At 41.0% G+C, this 22,984-nt stretch overlaps 1 protein-coding gene and 1 pseudogene across 1 annotated transcript in view; both read right to left on the bottom strand.

The window, feature by feature from the left end:
• Positions 1-16,700, bottom strand: part of LOC123955377 (kinesin family binding protein) — a 35,488-nt gene extending 18,788 nt beyond the window's left edge. The window contains exons 1-2 of the mRNA XM_046027357.1: positions 16,225-16,700; positions 9,270-9,368 (exon numbers count right to left, since the gene is read on the bottom strand). Of these exons, the coding sequence (XP_045883313.1) occupies positions 9,270-9,368; positions 16,225-16,650 (525 nt within the window). The 5' untranslated portion in view covers positions 16,651-16,700. The remainder of the gene's footprint in view (positions 1-9,269; positions 9,369-16,224) is intronic.
• LOC123955537 lies at positions 5,782-6,275 on the bottom strand (annotated as a pseudogene).
• Positions 16,701-22,984: the final 6,284 nt, after the last annotated feature.

Raw genomic sequence — 22,984 nt, 5'->3', positions numbered from 1 at the left:
GGAAATCCTGCCACTTGTAATACGGATGGACTTTGAGGACATTATGGTAAATGAAGTAAGTCAGAGAAAGACAAATACCATGTGGGATCACTTGTATGTGGAATTTTTAAAAGGAAAAAAAAAAAAGGCAAAAACGCACAAGAAAAAAGAATGCCTACAAGCAGAGAGCAGACTGGTTGTTTCCAGAGGTGGAGATAGTGGAGAAAAGGCTGAAGGTGGTCAAGAGACAAAAACTTCACGTTATAAAACAAATAAATCCTGGGGATGTACTGTACAGCATGGTGCCTTCAGTTACTACTATTGTATTGTACATCTGAATTTTGCTAAAAGAATAGATCTTAAGGGGCGCCTGGGTGGCTCAGTGGGTTAAAGCCTCTGCCTTCGGCTCAGGTCATGATCCCAGAGTCCTGGGATCGAGTCCCGCATCGGGCTCTCTGCTCAGCAGGGAGCCTGCTTCCCCCTCTCTCTCTGCCTGCCTCTCTGCCTACCTGTGATCTCTCTGTCAAATAAATAAATAAAATCTTTAAAAAAAAAAGAATAGATCTTAAGAGATCTCACCACAAGATAAAAAACCGTAAATATATGTGGTGACAGATGTTAACTAGACTCGTGATGACCATTTCACAATATATACATATACTGAAATATTATGTGGTACATCCTATACTAACATAATGTTATATTTCAATTATATCTCAGTTTAAAATAAAAATTTAATATAAATGAGCAAACAAATCAGCCAGAAAACACAAACTTAAATAAATATACGTAAAAAGGCATGAAGTAAATGCTTTCAAAAGAAAAGATAAAAATAGAATATAAACACTTAAAAATAATCAAAGAAATTCAAGTTAAAACGAGACCATTTTGCCTACAATAACAGCACAGATTTTTTTAAAAGCTATGAAAGATAAATTCTGAAGGAGATGAGAACGCTCACGTACTAGTGAAATAAGAGTACACTGCTAGTGTTTTTTGGAAAAGCAATTTTATAACATGTCAAAAGCTTTAAAATGGCCCGTCTCCAAATACTGAATGGTACGACTTATACGTAGCATCTTAAATTTAAAAAACAAAAAACAAAAAAACTTAACTCTTAAAAATAGAGTAGAACAGTGGGTGCCAGGGACTGGGAGAGGGAGAAATGAGGAGAAGCTGGGCAACAGGCGCATCTTCCAGTTAAAAGATGAATAAGTTCTGAAGATCTAATAAGCAGCACAGTGACTATAGTTAACAATACTGTACTATATTCTTGAGAGTTGCTTAGAAAGTAAATTGTACATGTTCTCATCACCCCCCCCCAAAAAAGGTAATTATGTAAGGTGATGGAAATATTAACTAATCCTACTGTGGTAATCATTTGCAATATATCCACCTATCAAAGTATCACACTGCACACCCTAAACTTATACAATGTTTTATGTCAATTATATCAATAAAGCTGGGGGGCACCTGGCTGGCTCAGTAGGTAGAGCACGCAACTCTTTATCTTGGAGTTGTGAGTCCGAGCCCTACCCTAAGTGTAGAGACTACTTAAAAAATAAAATCTTAAAAAATAAGGGGCGCCTGGGTGGCTCAGTGGGTTAAACCCTCTGCCTTGGGCTCAGTTCATGGGTCCTGGGATCGAGGCCCACATCAGGCTCTCTGCTCGGCAGGGAGCCTGCTTCCCGTCCTCTCTGTCTGCCTGCCTTTCTGCCTACTTGTGATCTCTTCTGTCAAATAAATAGAATAAAAATCTTTAAAAAAATAAAAAGCTGAGAAAATTTAAATAAGTATTTAAATATACCTGTCTGATTTTTTTGACTTTTTTTTAAAGTAATCTCTACACCCAAAGTGGAGTTCAACTCATAACCCCAAGATCAAAAGTCACATGCCCCACCAAATAAGTTAGGTTCCCCAATATTTGGTCTTTTAACCTCACACAAAACCTACTAATGAATATACTCTTTGTAATAATAAAATACATTTTCTTTATTACTTATTCTATATCTGAACAATTTTATGGAGAAAAAGAATCCTTTTATCTTAATACAATAATTATTCAACAATATTACCTTGGAAGACAGCATGGTACATGAGAAAGAACAAGGGTTTACGGTCCGACATACCATTTAAATCTTGACTCTGCCATACAGTCTATGTTAACCTCACCGAATCACACACTCACTACCTGTAAATGGGAATAACAGTACTTCCTCCATAAAACAAGAACCACAAAACAGTACCTCCTTCAGAGTTGTGAGAATAAAATAAGCGTGCTTAAGCACACAATAAACATTAGTGTTTATTAGTTACAACTTTTTTTTTTTTAAGATTTTATTTATTTGTCAGAGAGAGTGAGAGAGAGCACAAGCAGAGAAAATGGCAGGCAGAGTAAGCAGGGGGAGAAGCAGGCTCCCCACTGAGCAAGGAACCTGATTCGGGACTTGATCCCAGAACCCTGAGATCATGACCTGGGCTGAAGGCAGCCACCCAACTGACCGAGCCACCTAGGCGTCCCTACAACTTCCAAAACTAAAATGATCATTTTTATTACTTATAACATCTAGCCTATCCTTACAGGGAAGATGAAAAAACGTGAACAGAGTATAATCAAGGTGCATGCATGTATTGTATACATTTTCCATGTATTCATGATGCAGAGTTTATCATTTTAACAGTTGTATCATATTCTCTTTTATTAGTGTACCATCGTTTACTTAACCATTATGTGACTATTTGATAGAGCATGTTTCTGGCAATTCTGCATTAACTACTCTATTATCTGATCCCCACAACATTTCTGTATAGTTGAGATAGGAAACGGGTGGCACAGAAAGTCTGAGTTTCCCCAAGTCAGTCAGTTACAACCACAAACCAAACTAGAATCCCCACTCTCCTACCTTCAAACTCAATGATTTTCCCCTGCTATGTTTAAATCTCTCCTTTACCTAGAACTCTTATCTACAGATTTTTTAAATGACATTCTAACGCCTGCCACTGTTAGCTCAATAATTTATGAAATATTAAAAAATATTTTTATTCCAAATGACTACTGATACTAAGTAAGTACAAAATCATATAAGCAATTAAATTCTCCAACAAACTACTACTGTATATATATTTAAACTGAAATGCTCTATTAAATTCATTCAAGCATTCACACAGTAGTAACATTCTGTTTTTGGTTGATCTGGATGGACAAAGTGGAATATCTACTCATTATTTCAAGAAATAGGTACTGTTCTAGATCCTGTGGCGACAGCAATGAATGCAATAAAAAAAAATCCTTGTCATCAGGCACCTTACATTTTAGTACTGAAGATGGGTGATAAGTAAAATAAATCACTAAAATGGCCAATGTGTTAGACAATGTACGTTTGAAGCAGGAAATAAAGTAGGAAAGGAGGACAGGAAGCATCAAAGGGTGGTCTGTAGTATTAGACGGAGTGGCCAGCGAGTGGTCACTGGATGGGAGACATCTGAGTCACGAACGGGAGGGAAAGAAGGAGTGAACCAGGTCAGTGGCTAGAGGAAGAGCAGTCTCAGCAGAGGAACAGTTAAGGGCAAAGACCCTGAGTCAGGAGCTTGTCTGGTGTGTTTCGGGAGCAGCAAGAAGGCCAATGCAGCTACAGCACAATGAGACAGGAGAGAATAGCAGAAGATAAAATTAGAAAAGTAAGGGGCACCTCGGTGGTGTAGTCGGTTGAGCATCCAACTCCTGGTTTCGCCTCAGGTCACGATCTCAGGGTTGTGAGATCGAGCCCTGGGTCCGACTCTGTGCTCAACGCTGAGTCTGCTTAAGATTCTTACTGCCTCTCCCTCTGCCCCCTCCCCACCTCAAATAAATAAAGAAGTATTAAAAAAATGACAGAAGTAAGGATAGCCAAATAAGATACTGAACTTGTAGTCTTTATAAGGTCTTTGGGGTCTACTCTGAGTGCAGAGCCCCAGGGAAGCAGTGGTGTGATATGATCTGCCTTTGAACAGGCGCAAACAGGCTGAAGGGGGCATGAGAGCAGGAAGGCCAGCTCGGAGACTACAGTGCTCACCTCAGAAAGAGGGGGTGGTGGCCTGCACCAGGGGATAGCAGTGGTCCGATTCTAGATATAATTTAAAGGTGAAGCCAACTGTAGGTAAGATACAGTGTGAGAAGAGGAGTCTCCAAGGCTTTAGGCCTCAGCAACTGAAGAAAGAAGTTGGTGTTTACCATAAGGGAGGTAGGGAGAGGAAGGTTATCAGAAGCTTAGTGTTAGACAGTGGTTTTAGAGACACCTACTCCTTAAAAAGTGCAAATATCACATCAGCAGTGGGACAGAGAGGTCTAGAATTTGAGAGGTACAGACCAGAGATGTAACTGGGAGCCATCGCGAAGAGATGTTATTTAGAACAAAGGAATGAATGCAGATGGAAAGAGGAGACGTCCAGAGACCACTCTGGGTACTTCCGTGTTCAGAGGCTAGGGAACCACAGAGGGCATACCACAGAGAAGTGGGAAGTGGAAGCTAAGTTAAAGAAGTATTTTAGGAAGAAAGACTAACAACTTGCCAAATGCTAATGAGAATTCAAATAAGATGAGGACTAAAAACTTACCAGTGATTTTAGCAACATATAAAACACTGGTGAACTTAGTAAGACATTGGTTTTTTTCTTTTTCTAAGATTTTTTTTTTCAGACAACACACATTTATTTCTAGTTCCTATGAGGTTAAAAAAAATATCAGATATCGATGCTTTATGCTCACTCAGGGCCAGCTTATAAATACTCCAAATTTGCATTGGTGAAAAGAAACTAGCAAAATCCACTTCTTGCCACTCAACTTGTCAGATGGTGAAGACCAAAACAGAATGTTCCATCAGTTTTAACTTTTTTTTCAAAGATTTTAATTATTTATTTGAGAGAACAAGAATGAGCCTGCGCACATGGTGGGGGAGGAAGAGGCAGAGAGAGAAGCAGACTTCCCACCGAGTAGGAAGCCCAATATGGCTGGATCCCAGGACCCTGGGATCATGACCTAAGCCAAAGGTAGATGCTTAACCGACTGAGCCACCCAGGCACTCTCAGTTTTAATTTTTAAATACGACTATCACATTGGAAAAATGAAATAAATACTGTACAAAGGCAAAGTAGAATAACAAAAAATACTTTACTAAAACGTAAGATTACAGAAGTTTCCAGACAAGCCATACAAAATGGTCATTAGCTTTGTCGTGAAGGAAGGATTCTACACTTGACAGCAAAGTATGTTTATCAGTGAGGGCTGTGATGTTTGTTTAATGTTCCCACTTTGGTTCAATCAAGCTTGCCCATATGTAGCATCTAAATAAAGTTAGACTTGGCTAGAGAGCATACTCTAAAGAACTGGTTAGCTGCTGTTACCCAAGGCAATTAGACCACCATAAAAGAGGGAAAGGAACCCATAAAATTAGAACTACTTCTCTGCCCCCCCAAAAAATTATAAACACCCACTCCCCTAGAGCTAATCCTGACAATTACCTTCATCCACAGTGCTTTACACTTAGACCATGATGGGGGAAATGAATAAAAGCAGAGAGGACTGCTTTTAAACAATTCACAACAATTCAGATGGTATTTTTAGCCTCTGCTCCTGCTTTACAACAGTGAATGAGGACAAGACATAGATCTGCTAATGTGCATTTAATCACTAAAGGACTGAAGATGCCCGGGCTTTTATTCCGTAAGGTCTCTAAGGTCTCTAAGACTGTGTCCATTAAGTGCAAACAAAAACGGAAGTGTTGGCAGAAAAGGAGAAGCAATGCACGCTTAACGATCACATCGATTTTAAGAATTACTCATGGTATACAGCCTAGTGCATGCTCTAGCTGTTTCTACGGCAGGGGCTTCACTGGTCTTCTGCTGCTCTGCTTCGTCACCATGGGTCAAACTACACTTAGTAAAACCTGGATTGGTAGCAGAACTGTGCAGATCCACAGTGCTGGGGACCATCTGTCTTTCTAAACATCTAACATCTATATTCTTCCCAACGTGTTTACATTATAATGATAGGTTTTGGTCTTGAAACATAGTTTAAGGGCTACCATCAAGTATTTTTCTGGAAGGAATAGTTTAAGTTTAAAAGTCCCTCCCTCAAAAAAAATACTAAAATCAAAATCAAAATCAAATAAAATAAACCTCCCTCCCTCAAAGGGAAATCTTGCGGGCCAGCAACGACCACATGAAAATAACGCACACTGTTCTCATCTGGTTCTGCTTGGAACTTCTTCTGCCAGCAAATGCTGGGTTCCCTTGATAATCCTATGGGGCAGCCAGGCCATCAGGTCTTGACTCTGGTTCTGCTTGCTTCACACATGAGTGCTAAGATTTTTTTTTTTTTTAATATTTTATTTATTTGACAGAGAGAAATCACAAGTAGGCAGAGAGGCAGGCAGAGAGAGAGGAGGAAGCAGGCTCCCCGCGGAGCAGAGAGCCCGATGCGGGGCTCGATCCCAGGACCCTGGGATCATGACCTGAGCCGAAGGCAGAGGCTTTAACCCACTGAGCCACCCAGGCGCCCCGAGTGCTAAGATTTTATTTTTAAGTAATCTCTTCACAAAACGTGGGGCTTAAATGCACAACCCTGAGATCAAGAGTCACGTATTCTACTGGATGAGCTGGCCAGGTGCCCCAGTAAGGCATTGCTTCTGAACTCTGCATGTGAGAAACCTCAAAATACCTGGTTATTTAAAGGAGTGCTACACACAGTCTCGATACAGAATTAACTCAAATCCACTGTAATTTTAGAAGACTGCCAACATTTAAAAAAAAACTAGGCTTTATTTTTTAGAGCAGTTTTAGGTTCACAGAAAAATTACACTGACATGGGCGCCTGGTTGGCTCAGTCGGTTAAGTGTCTGCCTTTGGTCCTGGGATTGAGTCCTGCATCGGGCTCCCTGCTCAGTGGGCAGACATCACCCTCTCCCTCTGCTGCTCCTCCTGCTTGTGCTTGCTTTCTCTCTATCTCTTTCTCTCTGTCAAATAAATAAAATCTTTAAAAAAAAGAAAGAAGAAAAGTTAAGCTGACGATACAGAAATAGCTCTTACTCCCCCTTGCCTGCACATATGGGAAATCTCCTATAAACTGCCAACTTTTAGTAAGTAAAATTTGTTAAGAAATGGATGGTGGGGCGCCTGGGTGGCTCAGTGGGTTAAAGCCTCTGCCTTTGGCTTGGGTCATGATCCTAAGATTCTGGGATCGAGTCCTGCATCAGGCTCTCTGCTCAGTGGGGAGCCTGCTTCCCTTCCTCTCTCCCTGCCTGCCTCTCTGCCTACTTGTGATCTCTCTCTGTCAAATAAATAAATAAAATCTTTAAAAAAATTTTTTTAATAAAAATTTAAAAATTTTTAAAAAATTAAGAAATGGATGGTAACACAGTGATTTGCCGCCTTTGCAAGGTTGTGACCCTCTAAAGTAGAAATTTTCGATCTAAGCTCCCTACAGCCCTAGAAAGTTCTATGGCACCTCTTTTGTACTACCAAAGTGGGGTGGGAAGAAGGTGTCTAGAGGATTGGGCTGAGTGGATTCTGACCTGCTTAACCACAGTAGCTCAAACAGTTTTTACAAACTACATTTCAAAGGGATTTCACAAGTGGAAAAAAAAAAAATCACTGAAAATCCTTTCCCTGAGGCAGTGGTTCTCAAAGTGTAGTACCTGGACCAGTAGCATCAACATCACCCGGCATCTTGTTAAAAATTAAGCAAATTATCAGGCCCCAAACAAGACTTACTGAAAGGTCTGGGGTGAGAATTCTGTTGGGTTTTTTGTTTTGTTTTGTTTTGTTTTTAAGATTTTATTTTATTTACTTATTTGACGGAAAGAAAGAAACAACAAGAGAGGGAACACAAGCAAAGAGAGTGGGAGAGGGAGAAGCAGGCTTTCCCACTGAGCCCAATATGCAGATCAATCCCAGCACCCTAGGATCACAACCTGAGCCGAAGGCAGAGGCTTAATGACTAAGCCACCCAGATGCCCTGTGAGCATTCTGGTCTTTTTTTTTTTTTTTTTTAAGATTTTATTTATTTATTAGACAAAGAGAGACACAGCAAGAGAGGGAACATAAGCAGAGGGAGTGGGAGAGGGAAAAGCAGGCTTCCCGTTGAACAGGGAGCCCGATGCAGGACTCAATCCCAGGACCCTGGGACCAAGACCTGTTGCTTAACGACTGAGCCACCCAGGCACCCTGGGCATTCTGTTTTAACAAGCTCCCCAAAGCCCTCCAGACTGATAATGCTGAAATTTGAGAACCATGCCTAAAAGACATCAGATATTTTGCTTAAACAGCTTTCCTGTAAGCACTGCTATTCTCATGGAAATCAAAATAAAATTCTCATTTTTATTTATTTTTCATAATAGAATTTTTATTTTAATTTTTTAATTTTTTTAAAGATTTTATTTATTTACAAGAGAAAAAGAGAGAGAGCTCACGCATGAGTAGGGGGGAGAGAGGGAGAAGTAGACTCCCCGTGGAGCAGGGAGCCCGATCCAGAGCTCGATCCCAGCACCCGGGAATCATAATCTGAGCCAAAGACAGATGCTTAACCAACTGAGGCACCCAGGTGTGCTCAAAATGCAATTTTTAGGTTATTAATGAAAATATGCCAATATCAGTATTTTAGAATAGTATCAGAGTATTTCCTATACAATTATATTTGGACTAAGATTGCCCTTAGACCCCATTTGAGGATTACTTTTAAGAACCCTTTTAGGTAAACACCTAGACGGCCCTATTGAGAGATTCCTCAATATAACTAAAGAGTCATGTACTAATATTGTAAATGAGGAATAAGAGCCTTCATATCTTGACTAGTTTTTTTTTATTTTTTAACATTTTATTTATTTTACAGAGAGAGAAAGAGTGTGCACGCACAAGTCGGGGAGGGGCAGAGGAAGGGAAGTAGGCTCCCCACTAAGCAGGGAGTCTGATGAGGGGCTCAATCCCAGGACCCTGGGATTATGACCTGAGCCCAAGGCAGATGCTTAACCAACTGAGCTACCCAGGTACCCTCAAATCTTGACTCATTTCAATAAAAATTTAAAATCTGGGGTGCCTGGGTGGCGGAGTCGATTAAGCATCTGCCTTGGGCTCGGATCACAATCCCAGGGTCCTAGGATCAAGCCCTGCATCAGGCTCCTTGTTTAGTGCTGAGCCTGCTTTTCCCTCTCCCTCTGCCCTTCCCCCTGCTTGTGCACGTACGCAGTCTCTCTTTTTCTTTGTAAAATAAATAAAAATCTTCAAAAAAAAATTTTAAATGTATCTGACATCCAACATACCTCTTTCATATACTGGTTATACAGTGCTTCTGATGATTCTAGGTAAGCCTGTGCAGTTTCAATTTCTTCTCTTTCAGACCACAAGATGCCCAGGTTGTTCTGGAAAATAAAGAAAAGAGAAATAAATAATGACAATATAAATCTTCCAGTAAAGGTAACTTTCAGGGGCACCTCACTGGCTCAGGTAGTTGAGTATCTGACTCTTGATTTCAGCTCCGTTCATGATCTCAGGGTCATGGGATCAAGCCCTGTTTTGGGCTCCAGGCCCAGCAGGAAGTGTGCTTGAGATTCCCTTTCCCTGTACCACCCCTTAAATAAATAAATAAATCTTTTAAGCAAACATTTTGATAAACCTCTATATTATTGATTTCTTTTCTAATCCTTTACATTTTATATTATACATTTAAAATAATCTTGTTTTATAAAATATAGGCTGCAAAAAGGGGCACAAGCACAAAAATGTTTAGAAATCCTACAGTTTAAAGCTGATCTGATCATTCCTCTGGAACACAGACCTCTGGTCTTCTGGCTTCACATAATGTTTCTATCATTTTTTTAAGATAAGTGATCAGTCCTCAGTAGGGACTGTAGGTCATAAGGATAATGCATGGAGATGGGACAGTTGTCTCCTTTTTAATTATGAGGGTTCTCTGCAGGACCCTGGGGAAACCTGAAGGGCTCTGGCCCACGACCAACTTACTGATTACTCTGCCCACCAGGCTTGAAGAATATAATCTCCCTTAATATTCATTTCCTGATCTTAGAATTGGATCCACAAGTCACCTCGTCTCACTCTCTAGTTCAATTTATTTTTCCTGACAACAGTCCCTGAGAAGCTCCACTTAGCCATGACACCAATAAGCCCAACCTGAGAATACTGTATCTAGCCTACAGAGTCTAGAGATTTCCCTAGTATCAGGAACTGGATGGCACATTTGCTCTATTTTGATGGTATGGTGATATATTTAACCGGCTAGATCCAGGGTAGCCTGTGCTACAGAAATCAATGACTGCAGTGTACGATAAATGTTAAACCAAGGAGAGAACCCTAAAGCATGTCTAGAAATGACTAATATTTTTCTTTTGAACCATAACCTATTGAGGTCTTAAAGGTAAAGACTATGCAACAGATCTAGAATTCATTTGATTTTTAAAAATTAATAATGTTTTGTTTTTTTGTTTTGCAATTCTTTTTACTGAGATATAACTGACATATAATGTTACTGTTTTTTTAAAACGTTCACTCCACAGGGGCGCCTGGGTGGCTCAGTGGATTAAGCCACTGCCTTCGGCTCGGGTCGTGATCTCAGGGTCCTGGGATCGAGCCCCGCATCGGGCGCTCTGCTCTGCAGGGAGACTGCTTCCTCCTCTCTCTCTGCCTGCCTCTCTTCCTACTTGTGATCTCTCTCTCTGTCAAATAAATAAATAAAATCTTAAAAAAAAAAAAAAACAAAAAAACGTTCACTCCACAAAGATAACTACTACTGACAATCTGCATAAATTATGCTTAAATATAATATAAATCCTAAAATACACCAGAAACTATTATATCATTCACAGAGCATCATCATGTTCTTGCCCTCAGAAACCAGACTAGGTAGGAAAAAAATTAAATATAAAATAAAAACATCTGGGGCACCTGGGTAGCTCAATCAGTTAAGCATCTGACTCTTGGTTTCAGCTCAGGTCATGATTTCAGGGCCATGAGATCAAGCCCTGCATCAGGCTCCATGCTCAGCACAGAGTCTGCTTCAGATTCTCTGTAATAAATAAATCTTTTTTAAAAGATTTTATTTATTTATCTAAGAGAGAGAACACAAGTGGAGGGGAAAGGCAGATGGAGAGGGAGAAGCAGGCTCCCCACCGAGCAGGGAGGCCGACACAGGGCTCGATCCCAAGACCCCAGGATCATGACCTGAGCCAAAGGCAGATGCTTAACCGACCGAGCCACCCAGGTGTCACAATAACTAAGTCTTTAAAAAAAATAAAAATAAAAACAGCAGGGCGTCTGGGTGGCTCAGTGCATTAAGCCTCTGCCTTCAGCTCAGGTCATGATCTCAGGGTCCTGGGATTGAGCCCCGCATCGGGCTCTCTGCTCCACGGGGAGCCTGCTTCCCTTTCTCTCTCTGCCTGCCTCTCTGCCTAGTTATGATTTCTCTCTGTCAAATAAATAAAATATTAAAAAAAAAAGAAATAATACCAACTCCGTACAACTTATTCCAGTAAAGGAAAGAAGGCTTTCCATCTCATTCTAAACCAAAGACAATAACAAGGAAATCATAGCCTAATACCCTTCATGAACATAGATATGAAAAAAATGTTAAAATTTTAGCAAACTGAGTTCAACAATACATAGAAAGGGTAATACTTCACCCAAGTTTTTATGTGGTAAAAACACCAAGTGTATTTTACCACAGGAAGGAAAGGCTGGTTTAACACTGGAAAATCAATCAAGGTCATTCGCTATATTAACAGACTAAAAAAGAAAAAAACATGAATGTCTCAGATGCAGCAATGAAATGATGATGCTGAGTGAAACAAGTCAGAACAAAATAAGAGATACACTGAATGATTTCATTATGAAATTCTAGAAAATGTGGAGGAGGGACTAAGAAGAAGGGAGAGAGGGACTACAGAGGAGCACAGGAAGCCTGTAGTGGTAATTAATGGATATGGTCAATACCTTGATTGGAGTGATTGTTTCATGGGTATATAAATTCATCAAATCATGTACTTCAGACATACAGTTTACTGTATGCCAGTTATACCTCAATAAAGGTATAAAGGCACACAAAAGCAAAAAAAAAAAAAGACACACAAAAGCTACTCTTCATTCATATATATCCAGGGAGTGGGAAGAATAATCTACTAATCTTTTATATATATAATTTTTTATTTCTTTATTAACATATATTATTAGCCCCAGGGGTACAGGTCTGTGAATCGCCAGGTTTACATACTTCACAGCACTCACCATAGCATATACCTTCCCCAATATCCATAACCCCACCATCCTCTCCCTCCCCTTCACTCCCCTCCCTGCCAGCAACCCTCAATAATCTACTAATTTGTTTGGAAATTTACTAAGGTGAAGCGGTTAAATTTCACTCAAGATGAAGGGAACCTGACTCGCTCAGTGGGTAGAGCCCGCAATTCTTGATCTCAGGATTATGAGTACAAGCCCCAAACTGTGTGCGGAGCCTACTTAACATATTCTTTAATTAAAAAGAAAAGAAAAGATGATAATGCAAGCGTATCTTGCTGATAGCAAAAACTGGAAAGAAAACTGGAGAAAAAATAGTTCCTTTTTTTTTTTTTAAATGAGAGAGCTCATGTTCAAGATGGGGGAATGTGGGGAGAGGGAGAGAATCTTAAGCAGGCTCCACATCCAGCACACAGCCCGATCTTACCATCCTGAGATCAAGACCTGAGCTGAAATCAACAGTCGATACTTAACTGACTCAGCCACCCACGTGCCCCAAGAAGAAAAATTATTCTTAAGGCCATGAGCCTCTAATATGGATCCAGTTTTGTATTTTTATAGTTTCCCAAGAAGGAAACATCAGATTGAGACAAAGCAGTCAGAATATCATAAATTCCCATGAGCTGTTACTTTCAAATTTTTTCCTACACATACACAGTCTTTTACAAAACAGAATCATTCTATCTAATTCCAAACCTGCCTTATGGTCTTCCCTCTCCGCCTTAACATTGGTATTTTTGGTTAACAAATATAAATTATTATTTTTTAGTGGTTGCACACTGTTATTCTGAATGGATGTTATCAGTATTTATTTAACCATGTATCTACAGACTGATACTTATTTCAATGGTTTTTGATGATATCCAAGTTGACATACCTTTGCATACCTGTCCCAATATTATTTTAGGATATTGATACGGAATTTTAAAGTCAAGTCTTGACTCCAGAATTCTGATACCTACGGATCTTCAGAAAAGTTCTGTGAATTTGTATTTCAAATACAAATTTTGGTAGGATCTGTCTCTCCAATAACAAGTATAAGCAATATCTTTAATAATCTCTGCCAATCTGATACAATTTTTCTAATTCTTTTAATTTGTTTTATTATTAGAGATCAACTCTCTCATCACAGGAGCACCAGGGTGGCTCAGTTGGTTAACCTTCAGACTCTTGGTTTTGGCGGGGGTCACAGTCTCAGGGTTGTGAGATGAAGCCCCGCGTCCTCTACACTTGGCACTGAGTCTGCTTAAAATTCTTTTTCCCTTCCTCTCCCTCCCATTCTGCCCCTCCCCTGCTTGCATGTTTTCTCTCTAAAATAAATAAATCAATACAATCTTTATAAAAAAAACACCTCTCATCCTGTATGGCAAATATTAAATGTAATAAAATTCTAGTACGGTAATGCCACTGGAAACAACAGATCAACAGAACAGTAGAGTTAGAAACACATTAGCACAGGGGTGCCTGGGTAGCTCAGTGGGTTAAAACCTCTGCCTGTGGCTCAGGTCACGATCCCAGCTGGGATCGAACCCCGCATCGGGCTCTCTGCTCAGTGGGGAGCCTGCTTCCCCCCTCTCTCTCTGCCTGCCTCTCTGCCAACTTGTGATCTCTGTCTGTCAAATAAATAAATAAAATCTTAAAAAAAACACACACACATTAGCACAAATAGACAAATTATTATTGCTGTATAGTTTGGGTATCTGGTAAGCTAGGTACTAGCTAATTAAATTAAATTATTATTTAATCTAGTCTAATTAAATTACAATTGCTGTATGGTTTTAGCACCTGGTAAGCTAGTCTCAGTGCATTTTTCTTTTTCCTATTTTCACTTTTCTTTATTCTTTCAGATACACATATTCATTCTGTCAAGCTCCAGAACTACTACGATTTCAGCAGAAACTGCATCAAACCTACAAACGAATATCAGAATATGACTGTTATGTTTAATTCTTGCCACCCAGGAAACTGTTATGTCTTTCCTTTTAGGATTATCAGTTCTATTATCCCTAATATTGCTGTTGTGAATGCAATTTCTAAAAGTAGTGTTTTTTTTAAATATTTTATTTATTGGACAGAGAGAAATCACAACTAGGCAGAGAGGCAGGCTGAGAGAGAGGAGGAAGCAGGCTCCCCGCGGAGCAAAGAGCCCGACTCTAAAAGTAGTATTTTTAACCAGTATTGCTTAGATACATGAATACTACTGATTAAATAAATACATTTATTTATATCTTCCCACTTTATTGAACTGATCACAGTTCTATTAGCTTTTCAGCTGATGCCTTTAGTTTTTAGTTATACCAGGATCACATATGCAAATACTATTAGAAATTATTTTATTTTTTCCCAAAATTAGTAACTCTTATAGGCTTTCTATACTATTTAACAGCCAAAACTTTTTTTTTTTAAGATTCATCCATTCATTTTATTTTAAAGATTTTATTTATCCACTTGAGAGAAGGAGAATGAGCAGTGGGGAAGGACAGAGGGAGGAAAGAGAGAAAGAAGCAGACTCCCTGCTGAGCAGGAAGCCTGACACCTCGGTTGGATCCCATGACCCACCCTGAGATCATGACCTGAGCCAAAATCAAGAGTCAGCCACTTAACCAACTGAGCCACCCAGATACCCCTGCAATGGCCAGAACTTCTAATCAAGGTTTTGTTCCTGATTTTAGCAAGAATACCTAAAATAATCCACCGTTCAGAAAACGCTGGCTGCTTGAAATACTGTATTTCAAGATGTAAGATGTCCTATCTGTAAGACACAATTATTTTACCTATCAACAAGAAAACACTGCCAAGTAAATTATGACACAGCTATAAGATGCATCCTGATTTTAGAAATACTAAGATATGAAGCAATGTGCAAATTAAAATCAAAATACAGTAAATACTGGACATTCTATATTACATTTAGAGAAATTTCTAATTCTGTTCTTGAGATGTTGAAATAATATTAAGATTTTATGCAACCATATGGTTAAAGAAAATTTCAAGTAACTGAGGTTTTGTTTGAGTTCAGCATCCTATGAATTTCATTAGACTATTCATCCACTGGACAAATATTTGGAAAGGCCTAATATGCAGGAGGTACTGAGGTTATAAATAGTGTGCAAAAAGAGACATAGTTCCTGTTATTGTGTAGCTTTTAATTTTACTGGATCATGATAAAAAAAAATGACCTATACAATTTTTTTTTTTTCAATTTTCTTTTTAGTTCTGAGGTTTTTCTTTGAGGCCTACTTATCATAAGATCAATTCTGGTAAATGTTCCCTGGATCACATGTATTAAAAACTGGAACTACTGGATGTAAAGGCTTGTGAGCTTATGCCAAGTTCCCGGCCCATACAAGGAGTTCATACCAATCTGTATTTTGAAGTGTTATGTTCTGGAAGGGAATGTCAGATTTATTTCTTAATAAACCAAAGGCCATATAAATGGGAAACAATAAGCACTACAAGAATTCAAAGATACAGTTCGAAACAAAATGATCCAAAGAAAGTCACTAAAAGTATGAAGTTTGTTTTGAGATGAGTTTGAAGAATGCGCAGGAATTCCCTGGGGAGCAAACGCACACATACATATAGGACAAAAACAGCAACTGAAGGTTTTCAAACAATCTTGTTTTAAATTAAGCATGCACTCGGATCATCCTCCGTAATTTCCTCGAGACCTTAAATTTAGATTTAAATTACTGTGGGTTTCTTCTTAATGAAATGAAAGGAGTTGGACTGGTGGAGAAGAGCTGGAAAAGGTATTTACGATGTAACAGGGTGTCACGAAACCAACGCGTTGACCACGACCAAGAGAAACAGCAAGCGATGTTGCTGGAGCTGGCAAGCTGTTTATTCCAAAGCTTCAAAAACACGGGGCCAAACCGTGCCTGATAACATCTGCCTTCGCCCTTGGCGAGAGTGGGGACCCTCTCCACCCCTCGCCTCTGGCCGACAACCGTGGGCCGGGCTCGCTCTCACCTGCGCCTGGATGTAAAGGGAGACGCAGTCCTGCGACAGCCTGTACTTGCGCAGCAGCCTCAGGCACTTCACCAGATGCTCCTCCCCCGCCGACAGCTCCTCGGTGTCGATGTGGTTCACCCCGAGGTGGAACTCGATCACCGCCAGCCTCACTGCCCCCTGGGCGATGGGCCCCTCGGCCTCCACCACTTCGGCCGGGAGCCCCAGGGTGTGGTCCCCCGCGCCCAAGCCTTCCTCCGCCTGAGGCCGCTCATCCTCGTCCTCAGGCGCGGGGCCCAGCAGCGCCCTGACCTCTTCCAACAGTACTCGGGCGCCGTATTTGGACTTATAGGGTTCTTTCTCCGGGTTTTTATGCAATTCCACCCGTGACAGAGCCAACGCGGCCTGGAATTTCTCACGAATCTCGGCCCACGGAGGATTCGCCATAACGGCCTCTACAGCCTGGGCGTCCTCAATGCTTGCAATCGGGACTCCCGCCTTCGTTCTGCTTTGCGACACTTCACTTACGGCCCCGGATAGATTTCCGACACTGCAGAACCGTAACCAATGAGGTCCGCCAGAGGAACGGCAATGGGCTCGACTGCAGCCAATGAAAGGCGTGGAAGGCGCCACAGCAACCGTTGTCGCGGAAACGAAGCTCTCCTTGAGGGTGGTCCCACCGCCAGCCCCACCCTCTGCGGTGATTAATTGTTCTGTTGCGGGACCCGTAGAAGTTCTTTCTGCTTAGAAGTATCGGCTGCCTTTAACCGAACACATTAGAAACATACCTAACTACTCCCGTTAGCTGGTTAAACCTGTATGACAGAAGGCTGCTGATATTCGTATGTAACCTAGCACGTGACGGGATGAAAATGTAACAAGGACTCATTTATTATTATTATGTAGTGATAATTCACTCACTTCTTGAGTGAAAGAGAATTCACTACGTAAAAAGCACTGTGATCGACCGGTGTTCTCACTGAAATAGGTTGTAGGTACGCGTACAACTTCCCAAAGTGACACAGGAGTCCCAGGCCTGTGATAAGCCACTTGAGGCGTGGCTTTTTCCATTCCGTAAGTTATGAAGTCAAATGCAAGTCAAAGGTGGGTAGAAGGCGCGGGGCGGAGGTGTTAACCTTTAGGCGCTAGCCAGCACGGGGTGCGCTTGGAGATACACGGAGGAGCGCGGATTTTAGCAGTTCATACACGTAGTTTGATCCTCAGCTCTGCTTCTGACAAGATAACTTTTCCAACCTTCAAGTTTCTAACGGTAAAACTTAAGGGATACTATTACTTATCTCTACAGAATTATCCTAAGGAAGAAGTGAAATTAAATGTCCATCCTTTGGGGCGCCTGGGTGGCTCAGTGGGCTAAAGCCTCTGCCTTCCGCTTGGGTCATGATCCCAGAGTCCTGGGATCGAGCCCCGCATAGGGCTCTGCTCTGCAGGGAGCCTGCTTCCTCCTCTCTCTCTCTCTGCCTGCCTCTCTGCCTACTTGTGATCTCTGTCTGTCAAGTAAATAAATATGATCTTTTTTTTTTTTAAAGATTTTATTTATCCATCTGACAGAGAGAGAGATCACAAGTAGGCAGAGAGGCAGGCAGAGAGAGAGGAGGAAGCAGGCTCCCGCGGAGCGGAGAGCCCGATGCGGGGCTCGATCCCAGGACCCCGAGACCATGACCTGAGCCGAAGGCAGCGGCCCAATCCACTGAGCCACCCAGGCGCCCCAATAAATATGATCTTAAAAAAAAAAAATCTATCCTTTATGTTAATGTTCCTCAGGACTCCTTCCTAAACTTTGTCCCAGGGAGATCTTATGCATTTCCATGACCCCTGTTACAAAAACTTGTGTCTCCAGGCCCGATGATTCTCTGGAGCTCCAGACTGTAATGTCCATCTCCCTGCTGGAACCACCACACCTGAATGTTCCACTGTATGTCGGTATGTTGAAACCGGAACTCATTCTCTTCCTCTTCACGTGCCCCCTCTCCCTCCCACACCACTTTAACTCTTATGTTCAGCATCTCGGAGAATGGCACTATGGGAATCCAGCAGTTAAAAACACAAAAGTCTTGCCCTCCTATAGAGAAAGACATTCAGTATATTAAATAAACCATATAGCAAAGGTGCAAGGGTTGCTCAGTTGTTAGGCAGCTGCCTTACACTCAGGTTATGATCCCAGGGTTCTGGGATCCAGCCCCACCCACATCCTGCTCCCTGCTCCACAAGCCTGCTTCTCCCTCTCCCTCTGCCTGCTGTACCCCCGGCTGTGCTCGCTCTCTCTCTGTCAAATAAGTAAATACAATCTTAAAAAAAAAAATAAACTACATAGCAATGTCAGAAGATGAGTGTCATGGAAACAAAAGAGAAAATAAGGAGTGTTAGCAGTTGAAGCAAGGTTGCTATTTTTAAACAGGAAATGTCCTTTTGAGGAGAGTCTTTTGAGTAAAGGTCTGAAGGTAAGAGAGTGAGCCATCAAGACATTAAGGGAAGTATATCCCAGAAAGAGGAAGAGCAAGTACAAAGGCTTTGACATAGGAATGTGTCTGGTGTGTCCACGAACAGGAAGACTTCTAAAGAGCCTGGGGTAGAGAATGGAAAGGGCAGTAGGTGATGAAGTCAGAGAAGAAATGTGGGCCCAATCACGTAGGGCTCTTAAGGCCACTGTAGGGACTTTGGCTATTCTGAGTGAGATGGGAGTCACTGGATGGTTTTGAAGGAGTGACAAAATCTGACTTATAGGATTATTTTGAAAACAACTGGGGGATGGGGGACTGAGAAAGAGTAGGAAGACTGGTGAGGAAACCGCTGTAATAATCATAGGTGCTTGGTACCTAGCTGTTCATGAATAGGAAAGCAACTGGCACAGTTTAATAATGGTCGCTAATTACTTACTATGAGTCAAATAACATTCTATATATTAAAATAATCTAATTCTCAAAACTAATAATCCACTGTACGTTGACTAGCTAGAATGTAAATAAAAACTTGGGGAAAAAAATCATCTAATCCCCAGAACAACTTTGTGAGCAACTATTATTATTCCCCTTCTGCACATTGAGAATTGAGGTCCATTGAGAGTAATAATTTACCAAGGTCATACATAGACAGTTTTGCTCTAGGGCCCACACTTTCGATCAGTATGTTATGCTGTTATAGTAGGAGCTCAAAAAATAAACCTCCATGACCCATGGTGCTGACCTCTACATATCTAACTGGAAGAACACCCAGATGAAAACTAAAATGAGGATTTTTGGAAAATCCTTACACAGACATAGTAAAAAACACAAAAACGTGAGACTAGGAAATTTGCAATAGAACTCTGGCTATGTATGCATGTATGTACATACATATACAAAAACGTGAGACTAGGAAATTTGCAGTAGAACTCTGGCTACTCTATTTATGTATGTTCCCTTTCCCGGTCTTCTTTGTACAGAGGTATTCTGAGGGCTGAGCATTCTTAGAGCCCCATGAAACATTTGAAAGCTATCTCTGTGAAAGGTGTGCAGTGGGTAGCAGAGCACAGCTCACCACAGAGCAGTGAGCTGAGCTCTATCTCCCGGAAGGTGACAACAGAGACAAAAAAGTGGAAGGCATCTGTAGTGAAAGGGACTTAACTTGCTTGGCCCAGCTAATGTCTACCAGTTACCTTCATTATAGTGAAAGCTCCACACTAAAAGCACTAATTCTGGTACATCTGGGGGGTTCAGTCAGTTAAGCATCCAACTCTTGATTTCAGCTCAGGCTGTGATCTCAGGTTCGTGAGATCGAGCCCTGTGTCTGGCCCTGTGCTAGGCATGGAGTCTGCTTGAGATTCTCTCTCCCTCTCTCTCTGCCCCTCCACACTTCAGAAAACAAAGAAAACAACAAAAACGAAAATCATGAATTTCTTTGTCTTTTACATCAGAAAGCCCACTTAATGGAAAACTCCTTAATGAGACCAGTGTAACTATATCATCTTCAATATATAACATCGATCTGAAAGTGTCAGAAAAATGCAGCCGGACAAAAGAACGAAATAAGAGGTATAATGGTTAGGAAGGAGATGGGGAAAATGTTATTTACAAATTAGGTATGATTGTCTTCCTGAAAAAGTAAAGTAAAACAAGTGAACACAGAAACTAAAGAAGTTCAGTAATTAGGCCAGGCCACTCACAAATAAAAATCAACAACTTTTCGGGGTGCCTGGGTGGCTCAGTGGATTAAGCCACTGCCTTCGGCTCAGGTCATGATCTCAGGGTCCTGGGATCGAGCCCCGCATCAGGCTCTCTGCTCCACGGGGAGCCTAGCTTCCTCCTCTCTCTCTGCCTGCCTCTCTACCTACTTGTGATCTCTCTCTCTCTCTCAAATAAATAAATAAAATCTTTAAAAAAAAAAATCAACTTTTCATCGGGGGAAAGAGACAGTGAAGAAAAAGATCACTTTTAAAGATTTATTTTGAGAGATAGAGTGCATGCACACACACATGTGCACACAGGGGGAAGGGGCAGGGGGAGAGGAAGACAGATATGTCAAGCTGACTGGCGCTAAGCTTGGAGCCTGAAGACTTACCCAGGGCTAGATCTCATGATCCCAAGATCAGGATGTGAGCCGAAACCAAGGGTCAGACGCTCAACCCACTGCAAACACCCAGAAGCCCCCAGGATCACTTTTATAATAGCAACAATGACAACAATAGGGAAAAAACTTAACCTATTTAATGAGTCAGATAAAAAAATAATAATAATATAGGACATAATGTAAGTCTCGGTTTCCAGATTGCAGGCCCTAAACAGAATTTCTTTTTTTTTTTTAAAGTTATTTATGTATATATGTATGTATGTATGTATTTGAGAGACAGAGAGAAAGAGAGAGAGAGCATGGGGGTGGAGGGGGAGGTGAGGTGGGAGCAGAGAGAGGAAAAAGCCGACTTCCCTGAGCTCAGAGCTGGAGGCGGGCTTAATTTCAAGACTCTGAGATTCTGACCTGAGCTAAAATCAAGACTCCAACGCTTAACTGACTGAGGCACCGAGGGGCCCCAGCGTTTCCTATTACAAGGAAACACAATTCCTTGGAAGAAATGGTCATTCTGATTCTGGGGCAGGATGCGTCTAGGTATCTTGTCACACCAGAAACCAAGGACTAGAGGGTCAAGTCAAAAGGATTGAGAAGGTACCAGGTTAGAAAGAGGCTCTTGCTGGCCAAAAATTGGACAATTTGAACATCAGTAAAATAACTGCCATCAATTAAAGCATATCAAGGGGCGCCTGGGTGGCTCAGTGGGTTAAAGCCTCTGCCTTCAGCTCAGGATCACCCAGAGTCCTGGGATCAAGCCCCGCATCGGGCTCTTGCTCAGTGGGGAGGCTGCTTCCCCCTCTCTCTCTGCCTGATTCTCTGCCTACTTGTGATCTCTTTCTGTCAAATAAATAAATAAAATCTTTTAAAAAATAAAATAAAAAAGCATATCAAGTATGTTAAAATCCACCAAATTATCATGAATCAACACTAAAAATATGACATATTTACTGGCCATCTTTGGAGAGAGCTAGGGAACCAATTATAATTTTTGAAAAATTGTATATAAATAAAGGGAAAGGGGGTGCCTGGGTGGCTCAGTCGGTTAAGTATGCGACTCTTTGATGTCAGCTCAGGTCATGATCTCAGGGTTCTAAGATCAAGCCCCGAGTCCAGCTCCTCACTCAGTGGGGAGTCTGCTTGAGGATTCTCTCTCTGCCCCTTACCCTGCTGTCTCATAAATAAATAAATAAATGGAAAGAATCAAGCACTTATCTGCCTTTTCTGTAGGAATAGTATTCAGGGTACCAAGTGTTAAGACAAATTTCCTTCTTTAGAGGTATTCCAGCTAATGAAAAAGAAATGATAGAGTATAAACATTTTGCAAGAATCCCAATGAAATTATACATGTAGGCAGAAATGATCTTTTGCTGCTAACATCAAAAGACAGAGCAACAAATAGACATTGTGTACCCTTCTAGAGCTGATTATCAGTTTACATTAAATACAGAGGCGGGAAAGGACCTTGTTAAATGATGGAGATGCATCAGCAAAATTCAGAATGTGGCAGAACCTACAGAACAAATGGCCTGGCTTCTACACAAAGTAAGTTGCAAGGTAGGAATTCCTCTAGAGGCAAATTTACCAGCATATAATAAAACTACATATAAAATAAAATTTTAAAACTACATATGCACTTACCTTTTGGCCAGCCATCCATTTCCAGGAATACACCTTGAAGATACACCTCCAACAGTATGAAAATACATATACGCAAGGTTCCCCACTGTAGCATTGTGTAACTGCAAAATACTGGAAACAATCTACGTGCCTGGATGTTAGTAAGAAAAGGGTTGAATAAACTACAATGTTCCACACAATGGAGTACGATGTGGTTACGAAAGGAAGAGTTAAGATTTCTATGAACTGATGTCATTTCCAGGATATGCCATTAAGGAAAAAACAAGGTGTGAAGAAGTGTCTGTGGGATAACATCCTTCATGTTGATACCCTGGTTCTGATCCTTGTACTATGGTTACATAAAATGTTACCATTGGGAAAACAGAATTATTCTAAGGAATCAATGAAATGAAAATGTCTGTCTTTCAAGTGTTAATGTTCCTCAGGATTGCTTCCTAAGCTTTGTCCCAGGGAGGTCTTGTGCATTTCCAGGTGATGGACAAGCAGGCAAAGATTTACACAGGACATTCATTTTAGAGTTATTTATATATAATAGTGAGAAATTGTAAATAACATGGTCATCTACCGTCCTATTTAAATAGAT

Source organism: Meles meles, chromosome 13 (assembly GCF_922984935.1).
Source record: "Meles meles chromosome 13, mMelMel3.1 paternal haplotype, whole genome shotgun sequence".
In the NCBI taxonomy this organism is placed as follows: Eukaryota; Metazoa; Chordata; class Mammalia; order Carnivora; family Mustelidae; genus Meles; species Meles meles.
Note: the sequence above shows the minus strand (reverse complement) of the source record. Positions and strands in the feature narration are given on the sequence as shown.